This window comes from Ruditapes philippinarum, unplaced genomic scaffold (assembly GCF_026571515.1).
Source record: "Ruditapes philippinarum isolate M1 unplaced genomic scaffold, ASM2657151v2 ctg3851_1_1_1_1, whole genome shotgun sequence".
Classification (NCBI taxonomy): domain Eukaryota; kingdom Metazoa; phylum Mollusca; class Bivalvia; order Venerida; family Veneridae; genus Ruditapes; species Ruditapes philippinarum.
The window spans coordinates 58869-77542 of NW_026866543.1; the positions used below are offsets into that span (position 1 = coordinate 58869).

The 18674-nt window shown below is 33.0% G+C and overlaps 2 protein-coding genes across 2 annotated transcripts; one reads left to right on the forward strand and one right to left on the reverse strand.

Moving 5' to 3' along the window:
- The first annotated feature begins 2175 nt into the window (after window positions 1–2175).
- LOC132732814 (uncharacterized) lies at window positions 2176–6243 on the forward strand. Its single transcript, XM_060719322.1, has 2 exons — window positions 2176–2326; window positions 3704–6243. The coding sequence occupies exon 2, from the start codon at window positions 3732–3734 to the stop codon at window positions 5556–5558; it is 1827 nt and encodes a 608-aa protein (XP_060575305.1). The 5' UTR covers window positions 2176–2326; window positions 3704–3731; the 3' UTR covers window positions 5559–6243.
- Window positions 6244–7705: 1462 nt separating this feature from the next.
- Window positions 7706–18589, reverse strand: LOC132732815 (3'-5' exoribonuclease 1-like). Its single transcript, XM_060719323.1, has 7 exons — window positions 18423–18589; window positions 15481–15632; window positions 14154–14364; window positions 13567–13650; window positions 12103–12212; window positions 9419–9573; window positions 7706–8196 (listed from the first exon to the last, which is right to left on the reverse strand). The coding sequence occupies exons 1-7, from the start codon at window positions 18465–18467 to the stop codon at window positions 7820–7822; spliced, it is 1134 nt and encodes a 377-aa protein (XP_060575306.1). The 5' UTR covers window positions 18468–18589; the 3' UTR covers window positions 7706–7819.
- Between the last annotated feature and the right edge of the window lie 85 nt (window positions 18590–18674).

Consider the following 18674-nt stretch of genomic DNA (forward strand, 5'->3'; position numbering starts at 1 on the left):
TGTTTTTGTTGCTGTTTCCTTCCTTTTAAGCTCCGATCAACCGGTCTTTTTTAGTCTTTCAAACATTTGTACAAATGCTGCTGTAAGTGCATTTCTAGTTAATTACATTGATCATGATTCCATACAAAGATTTTTGAAGAATACGCATTTGATTTCTATACTTTCTAACAATCTACGTATTTGGTAACATTTTTTGAAATGTCTTTCTAAGAATTTTAATTAAGATATTCACAGTTAGGGTTCGAATATTTCATTTTAAACTTACTTACCTTAAAAGGCCTCTTTGCTTTGACTTCAAGTAGCTGACTTAATTGCTCAGTTACTTGGTCCGAATAAAACGCAAATGGTCGATATTTTCTTTATTTAAAAAAATGGAACAAAGTGCATGGAGGGTCACCTGATGTCTAACTGGTGGAGATAGACCTCAGATGCCCCGAGCATTATGTCAGGTACGAATGGGCACCTGAGTAAAACCACCGACGTTCTGTAAGCTAGCTGGTCACTTATTGTCATGTTTTGTATTCTGCAGCTGTAATCGTCAGAACATTGTTCTATGGTATGAATCCTTAATCCCTGGCAGGAGTTGAAGTTACAACGATTTGCATGTCATTGATACTTACATTATAAATAATACTACCACTATATATGAACTGTGGTTGCATTTAACTGCAGCTTATATGAATTAAACCATAAAATAAAAGGCGAGCATATTTCTACGTTTTTTTAAGTCTGGAATATCAATCAAGTCAGAGATATTGTAACTGTGAATAACGCGACAATATACAGCATTTCAATTCCCACTTGGGGTCCTGTTACTAGGTACTTGATACTTAATCTCCAACCACCGCCCCTGCCCCAAAATCTGTAAAAAAGACTCGTTTTCATAAATTTATACCATTGATACATGTATTGATTAAAATACATCTTTAATTTAAAGTAATTATGACTATCAAAGTGTCCGCGGAGACGAGCTTGCAACGGTGAGATTGAATGGTGATTGAATGGTGTTTTAATCAGTGTTGTGTTTGTGTTAATCGCTGTAAATTCCATAACTGTTAGGCAATTGATTGTATGTATGTTCTTTATACGAGATTGGAGGAAATAACAGAATCTATCCAACTACCCAATGTCAAGAATTTTATATATGAAACACAAAAAATGGTTTAAACTGGGGAATAAACTTAATAACAATAAACTTAATGACATTGAAAGTTAGATAATATTATATATTTACACTGGAAGTTCAATAAACTTTTTAAATTCTCTAAGATTGATCGAGAAAGGATTATTTTTTAAACATATTAGTATTAAGTGTTTGAAATTATTTTTGTCCAGCATTCCAGTTTTTCAAATGAATCGTACGTATTACATGGGTACTAACCGGCGCTAGAGCTCCACAAAATCGACGGCTAATTTTTTTCGGCCAAAAGCCGATCTAAAATCAGTTTGACTTCCTGTTAAATGTACAGGAAAGAACTGAGTTTTTACATTGGTCATTTTAGCATTACAAAATGAAATGTGGGAATCTCGTTTGCCATTCTAAAATAAAATGTTACGGAAAGTTCTTGTCAGTCTAAGATAGTTCTAAACTAAAATGTAAAGGATAGTTCTTGCCGTTATAAAATAAAATGTAAAGGATAGTTCTAAAATAAAATGTGCCGGATAGTTCCTTAACTTTCTAGTTCTGTTGCAGCAATTTAAATTCTGTTAAACAAAACTTCCTCCCATTAAACATTTTACACTGCATTCAGATCTGATTACATTTTCTAGTGAACAATTTATTACCGAGTTTATTTTACACAAGATCGGAGTTTGAAATTTTGTCCAAAATAATGAGGATAATATCAGAACTTATTAGGTGCCCTAAGTTTATTATGTACGTTAAGTGTCTAATAAATTATATGATTATTGGTATGTTCAAATTCATAAAATGTTTATATTTTTCATATATATGTGTATATTAATTAAGTATGTATGAAAATAATTGCCTAACGACTGTGTAGATGTTGGGGCTAGAAAATGAATTCACTTACCGAAACATGACAGGTTCGTTTAGAAACACACCTCTAAGTTATTAACCTGAAATCATTTTATGCTGACACATACCAAGTTAACCATTTGTACTTCGGCTAACGCTAACACTGTTAAGTTTACGCTTTACCGCTCAACCGCTTTAAGCGCTAACTTATCTACATTTGTGTGAATGTAGGGCAAAATGGCGAATTGAATGATTGTGAAAACGAAAGTGAACGGTATTGTTGTAAATTTGTACATCATGGCAGAATACTGAAATGACAATATATGTTCCACTGACTTCTTTTAATAGGTATGTATTTGTTTAAACTGTTCTCTTGATAGTTTATCATGTAAATGAAACCATTTTTGTTTTACACTGCCATTTGGCAACAATAATCTTTAATAATGATAAGGCAACTGAAAATAAATTCATAGATTCTTATCCCCGTCCGACCTGCAAAAATCGCTCCGCCGGAACGTCTATTTAAAATAAATGCGTATGAGTGATGACAAAGATCTAAAATTGACTGATAACTGCATGTATTACGGATTTTTTTTTTTGCTATGAATTAAATGTCCTTTGACTAGGGGACACTCTCCGGTAATTTTCTATTTTCATATATGTAAAATTTTATTCACGTGATGGACTAAGGAAATACTTTTTATTTTTGTTGTTTTTTAGTTTTATTTATGCTTGGCGCCGGAATGAACCGTATGTCCGAGATACATCTCCGTCCTTGCCGGTCCGCATCAGGGATGTTTTTGTTTTTTGTTGTTGTTTTTTTTTCCACGGTAAAGTTCTTTTATGTTACATGGTGGTAACCGGAGGTAATGACAACAGCATCTTTCTTTCTTTCTTTCAAAACGACCCTTTGCAGGACCACAACCTCCTCCAACCCCTCCCGTATTAGGTACATGCCTCTTGAGGACGTTCTTCGTGTTAAGCTGACTTGTTTATTATGAATATATACCAACCTTCCGGTAGGAATCAGTTAATTTTAAATCATCACAGCCCATTTGAAACTCGGATATTAATTGACTTATACCTGCTGTTCGTTCCTAGCTATCATTGTCGATGGATTTTTGTGCAACGGAGATTTATTTATTTTCAAAACTAGCAAACAATGTACTTTTTTATTGAATTTGCATTAGTATATGCTAAATAAAGTCATATTTTGAAATTACAGAATCAACTATAAAAGCATTCTTTTATTATAAGCATTCATTGTTTTGCTGTAATACCTTTCATAACTCCGTTGCACCGATCAATACGGATTTAAGGTAGTTCTACCACGTGGTTTAATATGTATTTGACATCCAAACAAAGATAAAGTCTGTTTCACTACGATTATGGATGAAAATATGTTTGACAACCATTTTTCATTTAAAAATGCCCACAGATGTACAATTTTAAACAAATCCGACTATATGTCAACATGTTCGATAATAAAAAATATATAAATAATGTAATATAATAAACTTCTTTATATTGAGAAAAAAACTTGTCAATTACTCCCAGCATTAAAATACTATTTGTTAACATGTTAAGTTTCCTAGCGTAGGTTAAACCGAAATACTGTATCCGTTCTGTGTATTCATACAATTGAGTTCGAGGTCCTTAGGAAAGGGCCGAGAAGTTGCGATCATATATTAGAGTAACTGGGTCCATTTTGTTTTGTCGTTCCAGGTGTATCCCCCAAACATAGAAGACAAGCATGGCAAAGCATAATCCTGATCAGCGTGGTGGCGCAAACCGTTCTTCCTATATACCACCAGTACATGCAATAACATTTCCTGGTTGGAATGGATCTGATAATGTGGATGTATCTGAATCAGCACAACATTATGCTGATAACTCTGAACAATTAGGATCAGATGAAGTCTCTGAAATATTATGTGATCCATGTGAACTTGCTGGGGGAAAACGTCTAGCGCATGGGTATTGTAAACACTGCTCAGAGTTCCTCTGTTCCTCTTGTTATAATGAACACAGAAGATTCAAACCAACACGTCACCATATTTTGCTTGATAACAGTGAAATGCCGACGGTGAAAAAAGAACAAGCATTCAAGGACACATGTACGGATTTTTGCTCAAATCATGAATCTAGTGTTATTGAATATTATTGTAAATCCTGTGATCAGTTTGGCTGTTCACATTGTTTTGTAACTGGTCACAGAGATTGCAATGTGGCGAGTATTCAAGATATGTCCACTGGACTTGAACATTCAAATGAATATAAACTATTCAAGGAAAGTCTTGCAAGAATACAAAGAGGCCTGAGGGAAAACGCAAACAAACTTACCAGTTCTAGAGCCAATATTGCTACTATACATGATAGGGCAAAAAGAGATATCTGTAATCAAAGAAATGCTGTTAATGCATTCTTTGACAATTTGGAAAAACAAGTAGATTGTAAAATCGACGAAATAAGAAAAGTTGATAAGGAGAAAATGGTAAAAGTTGCCAAAATGAACAGCAAATTTGCAAATGACTTCGGAGCAAAGTTGTCTGATATTGAAAAGAATGAAAAAGACGGGCGAAAATGTCAGCTATTTGTTGATATGAAATCATATATTGATTATCTGCGAGAATTTGAAGACAACTTTACCTTAATGAAAGAAGAAAATAGGATTTACAGATACAATCTTCTCATGGCAAATGAAGTATTTCATATGATGGAAACTATGAAACAACTCTCTGTGTTTCACAAAACATTCTCGGTATGGAAAAGAAGACCAAAATTTTCTGGCAAATTGGACATGCATGCGAGAGGTGATAAAAAGGAATGTTACATAGCAGGAATGTGTTTGTTAGATAAGAATTGCCTGTTAGCTGCTGATCTGTATAACGTGTGTGTTAAACTCGTGAATTTGGAAACCGCTGCTGTCCTGGCGGTACCAGTGCATTCTTGGCCGTGGGATGTTACAAAAGTAACAGAGGAACAAGCTGCTATAACTCAACCACTGCTTGGAGAAGTATTGTTCTTCAACAAGAACAAAAGGACTAGGAAATGGTGCGCAGGCAAGAACATAGATGTCGGGCTTGAGTGTAGAGGTATTGAGTTTAGTAGAGGAAAATTTGTCGTGAGCTACACAACGAAACCAGGGTGCGTAAAAATCATAGATCTCAGTGGCAACGTGTTACATGTATTCAGCGCTGACAAAAATGGAGATAATCTTTTCCAACAACCGGCTTATATAGCGCTTGGACTGGATCACAATATCATATATGTCTCTGACAATGAGACACATATGGTTACAAGTCTGGACAGGTATGGGAATGTCAAGGATGTTTATAAAAATGATGACCTTCGTTGTTCGTCTGGAGTGGTCACTGACAGGGTTGATTCCGTATTTGTATGCAGTAGTCGATATTGCAATGTGCACCAGATCTACTCCGATTTAAGTCCGGTTCAAATTTTACTTGACCACAGTAATGCTGAAGAGAAACCACAATGCATTGCATATTGCAGTTCCACAAACAGGATTTTCATAGGATTCCAAAATCAAAACTTTGCAAACATTTTCTATCTTACATAAGTTGTCAATAAAAAAAGTAAGAAAAAAAATGTTTCAATAATAAAGTTATCCAGAACTAAATACAATTCAAATTACTGATCTTACCTCACATCAGAGGAGTGAGTGTCATGACTTGAAGCAAAATATTACATAACAGCTGAAATCCCTATTTTGACTATGAAGAAATGCACGTGGCAAATCATTGTCTATGAAACTGTTATGTGTACTAGTGAAGTTTGTGGAAGATCTATATGCTGGTAACCAAAAAGGCACAAACTATTCTATGGAAATTGTCATTGTTTAAAGGAAAAAGCCTTTAAAAATAAAACTGCAGGACATTCGATAGATGGGATGGTGATACTACACATAAGTGTCCCATATGCAATGTCTGTCAATTAGAATTAGAACAGAAGAACCAATGCAAAAGGGCAGACTGGTTCTAAATGCATTTCAGAAACACTGTTTGCCAATTATAGTTAATTGCAAATGTATTACAAATGTTACACATTTTAAGATGTACAATATACATGTATGTACGAAACATTAGATATGATCTAGATATTGTAGACATTTAAAGTGATCGTAAGCCATCTTTTCCAACTGTCATTACTTTTTATATCACTAAGATAAAGAAGACTGTTTATATCACCAACATTATAGAATGTTTATATTACCAAGATTAAAACAACTGTTTATATCACCAAGATTGCATATTATTATATTATTATTATATTCCAAGATCACACTGAATTGGCGCATGCGCAGTACTATCTCATTTAGACCGAAAGTGTTTTGACGAAATAGAATCCTATTTATATCATCAAGATTTAAAAAAATGTTTATATCACCGAGATATACATATAGGGAAAAACAATGACCCCCCCCCCCTTGTGAGGGACTAATTTTGACCCCAGGGCTTTTATTTGAACAAACTTGGTAGACACTCACTAGAAGATATTTCATGCTTTGTATCTAAACTCTAGCTCTTTAGGTTTTTTATATAGAAGATTTTTTAAGTTTTTACTATACACATATAAGGAAAATCAATTACCCCTGGGGTGGCGCCAATTTTAACCCAAGGGCCCTTATTTGAACAAACATGGTAGACACCCATTAGAAAATATTTTATGCTAAATATCTTAGCTCTAGCTCTTTGGGGTTTTTAAAAGAAGATTTTTTTTATAAATTTTTACTATACATAAAGGGAATACAATGACCCCTTGGGGCGGGGCCAATTTTACTCCAGGGCTTTTATTTGAAAAAACTTTGTAGACACCTACTAGAAGATGTTTCATGCTTTATATCTAAGCTCTAGCTATTTGTTTTTTTTTAAAGAAGATTTTTAAAGTTTTTACTACATACAAATAAGGAAAATCAATCATCCCCTGAGACGGGGCCAATTTTTACCCCAGGGCTTTTATTTTAAAAAACTTGGTAGACACCCACTAGAAGATGTTTCATGCTTCATATCTAAGCTCTAGCTATTTGGGTTTTTTATAAGAAGATTTTTTAAGATTTTACTATATACAAATAAGGAAAATCAATGAACCCAGGGGACAGGGCCAATTTTTTACCCCAGGGCTTTTATTTGAACAAACTTTGTAGACACTGTCTAGATGATGTTTCATGCCAAATATTTAAGCTCTAGCTTTCGGTTTTGTAAAAGAAGTTATTTTAAGTTTTTTCTTTCGGTTACCATAGCAACCAGAGTTCTGCTTGGAATTAAATTCTTTGAAGAATTTTTAAAGTTGACTACCAAAGGAACATTCCTGAGAAGTTTGGATGAAATTGGCTCAGTTGTTTATGAGGAGATGTTGTTTAAAGTAAAAGTTTACGGACGGACGCTGGACGAAAAGCGAACACAAAAGCTCACCATGTCACTTTGTGACAGGTAAGCTAAAAAGACTAAAATGAATGAGTGTTATTTTTGAATATGTACCGTTCTAAGAGTATACAGCATTACTTTAATGCTTACATTGCTTTTTTAGCATGTCATTGTAGATATACAAATAAAATGTCAATGTAATAAATATGTCTTTAACCTTTAGCCTCACACCCTGTGACTTCTTTCTGCACCAAACCACGTCTATTTTAGCTACACTCATTGTGACATTTCAACTTATATAATACAGTTCTGTTCTAAAGTTGTAAAAATAAAAAAATAACTATCTATTTCACATAAATTTATTTAATCTTGAAAAGGCTATAGATGCTCTAATTTAGAACAGAAATTTCATATTGCTCTGTGAAATGCATAGGTAACATGTCACATGACACATTTATCATGTTTTCTGTAACTTGTAATATGTTAATAAATCATCAAAATCTTCATCATCATCACCCTTTTCTACATCATTTAAAGTCAACTTCTCAATTTCATTAACAAAAGTGTCATGAGACTCGTTTTCCCATTTGTCCTGCGTTTTTTCCGATTTTTTCTTTTTCTGATCTTCTTCTTCCTCCTCAGAATCGTTAACACATTCTTCTTTGTAAGGCTCGTACCTGGCACTCACTGTGCCAGTCTCATGTGGATGGTACTTTATTTGAATATGTTCATTTACGTTCAGGCCGCAGCCGTCGTTTAACATTTTTATGGCAATTCGAGAAATATTGATTGAGTCATCTATCCCACTATGTGGTGATCCTTCAAATTTCATTCCTGCATTGTAAATAGTTCATTACATTTCTGTACACTGTACAAGGGGTATCCAAAAGTTTGTGGACTTTCTTTGTTGCATAAAATATATATTTGAGATATTGTATGAAATTCTTACACTGCTTAGAAGAATAAATAACAAATAAACACAGACAAAATCATGTTAGTAGCTTCTTATATTACAAAAATATTTAATTTTACATAAACACATGTTGGGGACAGAGGCGCTCTCCAAAAAGTTATGACGTCAACGTCATAATATTTATTAACTATGCTTCAACCTTACGCAGTCAAGAACAATTACTGCTTCACAAACTAATGTCCATTACTAAATTTTTTATGCCAGTTAAACACTAATGATAGTAAAATTTTATTTTCTCTGTTTGCCTGCTGTTTTTTTTTCAAATGTTTTTGTTGATGTCATTCCTAAATTACAACAAAACTTTATGATCACGCTATTTTCTAAATTCTGTGTGTCCGTCATTTTCCCGTTGTAAACAATAATGTTGTCTGGTGTTTTTGGCAATTTCAACAAAAATTAACGGAAATGACGTCCATAATTTAAAGGAATTACTTAAATGACATCATAGAAGAAATATGCGATGTTTAGCGGGTTTTCTAAATTAGTTAGTAGTTTTTTAGCAAAAAATATATGATGACTAACAGCGTTTTTCTACCATGCACCGGGTGCTGTTTATGTGCTTATTTAAAAACAATATAAAATCATTATTTATTGACGCAGTTAACTGTTCTGTTTCAAAACGAGTTGATAATATTCTACAATGTATACTGATAAAATTTCATTACAATACACGTTGATGTTCAAAAGATATTTAAAAAGTCCACTAATTTTTGGATAACCCCTCGTACATTACATTTCCGTATACAATATATTACATTTGCCAGATAAGTGTCTTTAGCTATTTATTTAGAAATACTGAAAATGAAAGCAAACATTTATATCAACTTCCAAAATTTATTTTCACTTATATTCACTTTTCTATTTGAACAACTATATTTAGTAGTATACCAAATCACATGAAAAACAAGAGAAGACAAGTAAAAATATATACCGCAAACAAATGTGAAGCTACCATTAAAGACAGGGATAGCTTTTGTATTGATCATTAAAATTGGGAAAGCATTAAAAAGATGACTAAAAGCTTTAATTAACAGAAGTATCAAAAAAAATCTTTTGAAAAACTAGATGTAACGTTATACTTACCTAAATTTTTCAGCATTACTTCTATACCTCCCCTACCACAGTGGTAAAAGTTACAGTATGATTTCCTGATGTTAACCCATTTCTTTGACCAAGCAGGCATTTCTATGTCACTCTCTTTACATTGATAATACATGAATCTAAACATATCCCATGGACTGAAAATAACAATAACAATATCAGTATCTTTCTGTGGGGGATAAATTTTCACGGATATTTTACCAACAAATATTTGGGTAGCGTCAATTTCCAAATCCTGACCAGAATACACTGTAGGATCAGAAACTGCCAAATTTTGATACATGCAATTTTACCACTTTAGACATCCTTTGACACTCCATTATGGTTACAACAAATGCATTCAGAACTACCAAATTAAATCATGGACTTTTCCTGTTAACTGCATGAAAATCATTTATTTTTGTATCACCTGTTCTATGAAAATATGATGAAATAATTTAAAATTCAATTACATGTACCTTAATTATAACTCATTACTACATAATCACATTTTAAAATTATCTCTGCATTACAAAGTGTTATATAGTAAGTGTGACTCTAATGTTTGAGTTGTCTATAGGACCACCTGTTTCATTACTTTCATTGCTTGAAAGTAAAACAAGACTCTGGATAAAGTAGAATTTTCTGAGTTGAAAAAGGCCCATAAATCTGTCAAAATCCATGTTTAAGGTATGGACCATGGCAGTGACTTTGTATTATGCTGTAAAAATAGTGTGCAAGTTTCAACCTAATAACTCTAAGCAGTTTTGGAAATACAAAATTACAAAGTACATATAAAAACTTAACATAAATGTGGCGACATCACAAAAACCTGGGTGAGTACAACAGCTCATTCTCCCTGTTCTTCAAATAGTCTAGCATTAAAACAAATTGTACTTATAAAGACAAATTATACTAGATACTGATTCATACACTGACAAAAGATGATAGGAGTTCCCTTTCTCTAGCCTAGCGGTAATATTACAAAAATAACATGTCTCTCGGGGTTAAAGTGCATATTAGCAACCCAAGAAGGATGTTACCTCAGTTCAAGGGTTGTTATTATGCGCTACTACCCTGAGAGACGTGGGGTATTTTTGTTTCATTACACCGAACCAACATTTTAATGTTTTTTTTCGCCACTATGGGAGCCATTTATCATTGATTATTATCAAGGGAGAGAACTAGCTCATTACATTTTCTTAAGACTATATAGATTACTTGTCCCTGGGGTATATTGCAAAAAATTATTGACCAGGTGTTATTCATTTCCAGGATGATAAATCCAAATAACACCATGTGACGTCATGTAAGGCTATATAATAAAAAGTTTACATTAGGTATAATAAAGTTCAATATACATGTTAAAAGTAAAACTGTTTGAAGATATTGACATTTTGAATGATTTACAAACACAAGTATTTTGTTCCTTTACACCTTTTTCAATTTTCGGATTTTGGAAGTAAATTTGAATTGAAACAAGAGCTGTCAGAAGGACAGCGCGCTCGACTTTTTTAGTGCTTGCCTATAAAACAAAACTTTGACAGTTAAGGGCACACAAGACTTTAACTAGGAATTTCTAAGTACAAATCAAGAAACATTTTCACAGAGTTATCTTCTCTTGCTTACAGATAGGTCTCATGATGGCACATAAGAACTCCAACTTCCAAAGTAATATCTCAAATGGTTAAGTCAACAAGTGGACAAGAATGAAAATCTTAACTGAGTTTCTAAGTCAAAAAGGGCCATAATTCAAATAAAATCCTTAACAGAATTACCTTCTCCTGCCCATGTTTTGGGACCATGATGGTAAACAAGTATTCCAAACTTTCAAATTAATATCTCAAACAGTTCAGTCAAAAAGTGGACTGGTACTAAAAACTTAACCAAGATTCTAAGTCGATAAAAGGCCTTAATTTTTAAAACAAATCCTTGACAGAGTTACCTTCTCTTGCGTACAGATGGGGGTAATGATGTGAAATAGCATTAAAAGTTTCAAAGCAATATCTCAAAGGGTTAAGGCAATAAGTGGATTTTACCCATATTCAATGTATTTTCTAAGTCAAAAAGGGCATAATTCTGTCAAAACCTTGACAGAGTTATGTCCTCTTGTCTGTTGATGAAGGTCGTGATGGTAAACAAGTATGGTCAGTTTTCAAAGCAATACCTCCAATGGTTTTGAAATAAAGTGAGGTGGTACAAAAAACTTAACCAAGCTCAATACACTTTCTAAGTCAAAAAAGGGCCATAATTCTGTCAAAAACCTTGACAGAGTTATGTACTCTTGTCTGTAGATGGAGGTTATGATGGTGAACAAGTATGGTAAGTTTCAAAGCCATACTTGTAATACTTCTGAAATAAAGTGGGGTGGTACGAAAAACTTAACCAAGGTGTGACGCCAACGCTAACGCCGACGCCGACGCCGGGGCGAGTAGGATAGCTCCCCTTTTCATAGAAAAGTCGAGCTAAAAACCCAAATTTTATCCAAAAAGCGTTTAGAATTTAGAAATTCCATAATTCAGCGGTATTAATTACATAGAAAACAGGAGAAATTTTGGGACCATGAAAAATGTTTGGATTTCAGATGTTTCAGGATTCTAGAAGTTCTGGAATTCGGAAGTTACACTGTACTTCATCATTTATCATAAAAGAATCCAATTCTTCCTGGAGAAAACTGGTGTACCTACCCATCTGTTAGAACTGCAAATGACTTTTCGGCACCAAGTTGATGATCCTGTAACCAGGTCTCTACCCTTTCTAATACCACTGGAAATGTGTCCGCTTTGTCTACTTTGTCCTGAAATTATGTGTTCATTTCAATTCAGTATTTGTTAACTTTGTCCTGAAATTACATGTTCAAATAAACTCAGTATTTGTCTACTTTGTCCTGAATTTATGTGTTCATATAAACTCAGCAAATTATACCAACACTTTTAACATTTCTTTTCTTTTGGCTGGTTTTTAAACACAAGCAATACTGTAATAAAACACTAAAATTAAACAATTCAAAATGAGTGAGCATTTACTTATTCTATTTTTATATGCTTCTAACTAACTTAGTTGCTAGCCTTTTAAGAAGGCCTTGGTTGTGTTTATGAATAGTCAGATAAACCCTATTTAGGTCATATTATGCAAATCAGAAAATCTCTTATAAAGACAAAACAGTAGGTCAAAGTTTATAATTGTAATGTCATGTGGTAACTTTGCTGTTTTTACTAGTAGAGAAGGACCCTTATTGCTTGTTTGTACATTGTTTTAGGCATGCTAACTGGCTGGTATCACCAAAACACCTACCAGCAGCCATATGCTGGTGTGATGGGTTGGTTGAATGTATCATTCAAAGTTAGTGGTAAGGCAGTAAGCCATTTTGAACCCACAATAGCATAGTTCACCTACTGCATCATTCTATTGGCAGGCTGTCAAACAGTTTACCAGAACTAGATGTCGTCACATCACAAGGAACTGATTACTTTTGTACATGCCTGAGCAGAGGAACAGTGGTAATGACCATAGAAAGGATTTCCGTGATTAATCATCGGGTCACCCGATTTACAGTCCAACCCTGTACCTATTGAGCTAAATTAAACTGGCAGGTGGGTTCATTCAAACTTAATAACCATGACCATCTTTGTAGAAATTTCAGTATTACAAATATAATAATTTATACAGGTGCTCAAAAAGAAAATCATATACAAGTGATGACGAGTTTGAACATTGTATTCATTCATCAACTTAAATTTGATGCTGGAATAATTAGACACAAATCCAGTAATTTTGGCATAAATTCAGTTTAATAAGGTAAAAGAATTCTCCACAGAAAACTGAATAGATAGAATGTATGATGAAAGTGAAGAGTACGTTGAATATTGCTGAATAGTGCCATGTGTGCAAATATGATTGTTTCATATGTTTGATGATGTGAGGGTTGCTATCCTGGTTCTAAATAAAAAAAATTCCAGAAATAGCAAAATCACCGATTTTTCACAATATCTTTGAACCACTGTGATAGTTTCTCATTCACCCCCCCCCCCCACTCTTTCGCCAACCCTTCGGCCCTCCCCTATATTAATAATCTGAAGACTAAAAACATCAAGAATAACAAGACCAATATTGTATAAAGTGAGATAAACAAAAACTTGAATATACTATACCTGAGTAATGCCAGTGAGCTTGGTACAAAACTTAGTCAGTTTAGGGTTTACAATTGGCTTCACATATTCATGGAATTTTGAAACCTGAAAATCATGTAAAATAATTAATTTACAATAAAAATATATAACTATGAACATTTAATCACAAAAGACAGATACAAAACAATGAAAGAATTCTTATCAGCAAGTAAATCATAACCTTTAAAGTAATCGTAACAATCTTAATTTTATGACTGACAAATTGAATGATATTGAGTCATTTGGTTTTTTCCTATTCTGAAGCACCAGCCAAATAACCATTTTACGGTTTATGTCTTTAAACAACAACAGAAGCTGCTTCTACCAGCCAAATAACTATAGTTATGTCTAACAACAAACAATGTACATGTCTAATAGCATACATTTACACAGGACACTTCCACCAGTCAAAAACTGTTTTATGTCTAACAACATACATGTACACAGGTTACTTCTGCCAGCAAAATAACTGTATTAAGTCTAATGTGTGACCTTTAACTTTAAGGTAGTGGTAAATTCATGCTACCGGCCAGACTTGCTACCATCAACTTATGCAGTACTCAACTCACAATTTCCATTTTATCCACATCAACAAGAACTATAGGAAATTCTATAATCTCATGTCTGTAGCTAGGGTTGTTCTCATCGCATGTCGCCTCAAAGTCAATCACAGCTAGATAATCATATAGAGTCTTTCCTGACGTCTTCATTTTAGATTTCCGAAGGTTGCGTCTCCTATAATGATTCTTCAACCTCTTCTTTAAAACCTCCTTCAGACCCCTGTCATCAAACAGATATAAAAAAAAATCTATAAAATACTATCAAATCAAAATACAGGCAAAGAAAAATTTACATAGGTTGACAATTATTTAATTAGGCATGAAACAAAACACAAAGGAGAACAACTAAAAAAAGATTGAGATTGAGTAACAACATGAATCATTCTTGTGTACTGCACTCAACTTATTTGAGATATATCAACATAAAAAGGTAACAGTTCATGTTGATACCCCAAATAATTTTTGAGTTCTGCTCTGGACAAAAAAATGGCACAAAATGAGAGACAGCTTTTTCAGCAGGGTATAAAGATTCATACAATGCATACAGTTTACATAATTATGAACAAATATCTGGGAAAACTGTTCAATTTTTGTCAGTAAAAACATACAAGAGCTGTCAGTAGACACCATTTTTGAAGATTCTGTGCTTTACAGTAAAACAAGAGTCTGGATAATGTAGAATTTTTTAAGTAGTAAAAGGACCATAACTCTGTCCAAATCCATGCTAGAGTTATGGGCCTTGGACAGTGGCTTCCCACTTATGCTCTCAAACAAGTGTGTGAAATTTTAATCTACTGTATTTAATAGTTTTGGAGAAACATATACCAACTTGTATGCAAAAATTTTCAAAACTGGCAATGGGTGAATATAAATTATAATAGCTCTCCCTATTCTTTGAATAGCTGAGCTAAAAACATATATTCAACTTTAACAATATATTGTAGGTTAACTCAATGCGACCAGCAAAAATTAGGTGATTTGTCACTCAAGTTGGGTAAAGTGTTAGCACTATTCATAAAACCAAGCCTAACCCATCCAATCATTTCCTGTTCATAAGATTTATCCTTTATTCACTTATATACCAAAAATACACATAATAGTTTAAGTGGGGCTTGTGGAGAGAATTACAGCTTTCAGTTCAATCCACTCTATCATGATATTGTATTAATTTTCTGTTTGCTGTGTAGCATTGTAACTTGATAAAAAATAAATAATTATGTTTAAAACAAGTCAAGGCAGTTCATTTCTAAAGTTGGGCAAATATTGTTGTGGTGCAAATTGTTTTGCAAAATTGTAGAAATAAGAAACAGAAAACAAAAATATAAAAAATTCATACCTTGAGTCAAGACCATGTTCTTTAAGTTTTCCTTGTAGTTCCACTTTTGTCAGTTTGTTAATTTCTCCATTTATTTTTGACAATTTCTTATACAATGGGTCATTGTACTGTCCATCTTTATATACCTTTGGCTTGGTTCCAGTTGTTGGTTCCTGTAAAAAAAATAACTTAATAACTGTTTGTATTCATTTTGATAAAAATCAATTTTACAAATGTTCAGTAAGACTGGTTTAGGGAAGTTAATGCAAGTTTTATACTTTAACACAGGGCTTCCATTAATGGAAGTTTGGGAGACTTCAGGGCTCTCAATTGACACGGGCATCCGGGTTTTGACTCGTGAAAATCGGGAAATGCACAAATTTGACATGTGATAAAATCTCCTCAAGAGTCAATTTGCCACATGGGATTTTCAGCTACGCAATAATAATTACCCTAAATCCACCCCTAATTACCTATCAAATCCTACAAATGTTCAAATCACACTCATTAAAAATGTCAACAGGCAGTATAAGCCGTGTATAAAATGCTTTAAACACGGCAATTGTTTATAGCCTGTGCACTGAAGCGCGACAATTCAGTGGCTGCAATTTGACAGCACTAAAAATAGCTCTACACAACTGATAAGAATTACATACTTGAGGTGTCAATTATTGATTGCTTTTAAAGGTTTATAATACGTCTTTGATTTACTTGGAGTACCTGTGCATTTGTTATTTCTTTTTCCATTAAATATTCCTGGTACATTTTGGTATTTAAAATTAATATGATATAGCATACCAATAAAGATATTTTTTTTATATTTTATACATTTAATCAGAAAAGCTGCTGCTTATTTTATTCTTTCACAGCAATTCATTTTTTTGTTTTATTTGTTTTTTGTTTTGTTTTTTTTTAGGTGGAGGGGGGTATAGACACTTATAATTAGGCATTTATTTCTGTCAATTTAGACTTTGGAATCTCCAAAAATGACCTCCAATACAGTCATTTTTGTAACATAAAAATGATTGATGTAGTCAAATGATACTAGAAAAAAATGATTTGACTCATGAAAATTTTGGCCAAAGAGTCTTTGACTCGTGAAATTCTGACCCTACTGAGAGCCCTGGGAGTATTTTACTCCTTAATTTTGGCTTGTGACATCCAATGTCAGAGGTTTTGTAGTCTCTTTACTTCCAAATTTTGAAACTTAATAGAAGCCCTGTTTACAACCTATGTTGATCCCTGTTGCAATGCATCTCACAGGCTCACCTCTTGAAATCATATCAGAGAAAATGAATTCTTTCAAGTAGGGATATCCTACTTAGTGTTAGATTACAAAATGTTGGTTGGTCTACTAAAATAACTATATAATTTTTCCGCCAGTACAACTTGAAGTAGAAAAAGGGCCTTGATATGTTCAAATATGTTGTAAAAACATGGTTTTAACATGTCTTTAAAGATGCTGTATGTTGTGATCAAAGTGGTAAACCACACTATGTGAAATTATATATATTTACATAATCACGCAAATAAAACAATTTTCAAACATCGAAGAATATATAAAATATGTATTGCAAATATTTGTGCATATTATATGTAATCATTAAAATATATTGTAAAATTTGACTTAAACTTTATAGATCTCGAAGAGCAGGCCCAAAGGGCCAGTTTTCAAAGCCAGTTTTACGGTTTTAAAAACTTTCGCTGGAGGTACTGCAAAATTATGGGAAAGTGACACATCACAACTTTTCAAATTACAGGATAACGACAAAAGCCGAGGAATTCTGATTGAAACCGGTTGGGTAGACTGGTCTCCTGCTCACTTCAATGGGAATCATAATAGGACACTGGGAACCAGAATAAACAGCAGTGTATAAAATACTAAATTCAGTTTTAAAATGGAAAATGTAAAATAAAAATTAATGATTTTTACTATTTCACAGAAAGGCCCCCACGGTTACACGTTTAAACGGATTGTTTCAATTTTCATTCGTAAACGTTTATGATATTGTTTACCGTTTAATCGAAATGACCATATTATCTTACAAATATCTTGATCATTGCCTGTAATCATGGATTTTATCAATTCTAATTTGTTTATTCCAAAGTCAAAAATGGAAAATAGGTGTTTACAACCTTCCACACAGCATTACCGTGCAATAATCGCTCGCGACATAATACACTTTTTGTAAATTTGATTTTCCTTTGATCTTTGAAAGAATCAAAAGAGAGAAATGGGGAACATTGGGCTGAAACAATTGTGATGGGCCGAAACAATTGTGATGAGCCTCGAACATTATTATATTTTTGTTTTGTACATGTGTAAGTCATCATCTGGCAACAGGAATACATGGTGTAGTATAGTACATAGAAATACCACCGTTAAAAACGCTATCGTTTCGGTTCTTATTTCTTAACAATCGTGTAAATTACATGGGTGTAAGTAGAAAATTTGGAAAAACCTGAAAACTGTAATTCATAATCATTTTCCTACATAATCTAATAAGAAAACATGATGAAATTTGTCACAAAAAACCTGAAAACTTGCACCCATGTGTAAACATTTACAAAAAAATGTAAACGTGGGAGCCTTATTTCACAGTAAAAGTAAGTGATGAGGCTTTGCCTTTTTCATATTATTACAGTTGATGCTTTTTTAATTTGTTTTTCATTTATAGCTTATAGATGCAAAACAGAGAACAGCATGCTGTTCTATTATTCTACAATACATTCAACAATTTTGAACAGTATGTTAGTTAAAAGTAAAATTATTATTTTTATAAGAATGTTTACTTTAGTTAATTATCTCAGATGGCTAATAATTACATTTATCGTGCTGTATTATTCGCTAATAATTACATTTATCGTGCTGTATTATTCTATTTCAAACAGAGAAGCACATTTCAACATTTTATCATATATTTTCGCGAGCACTAAATTATATTAAATAAAAACATTTCTACCTCTGGATTTTTGAAGTACTCTATTTGTATATCATTTGAAGCCATACTGAATGAATATTCCCCCGTTTTTTATGGTTGAAAATTCAACGGTTTAAATTTCTGGACACCCTGATTAATTTATCAATTTTTACAATGTTTTGATAATTTCCTACAATGTCGCTTAAGACAAATAAAATAATTATCTATTTTCTTTTAATTACACAACACAGTACATCAAGGGTTTGGGTAATTTATTCTACAAAGTGATCTAAT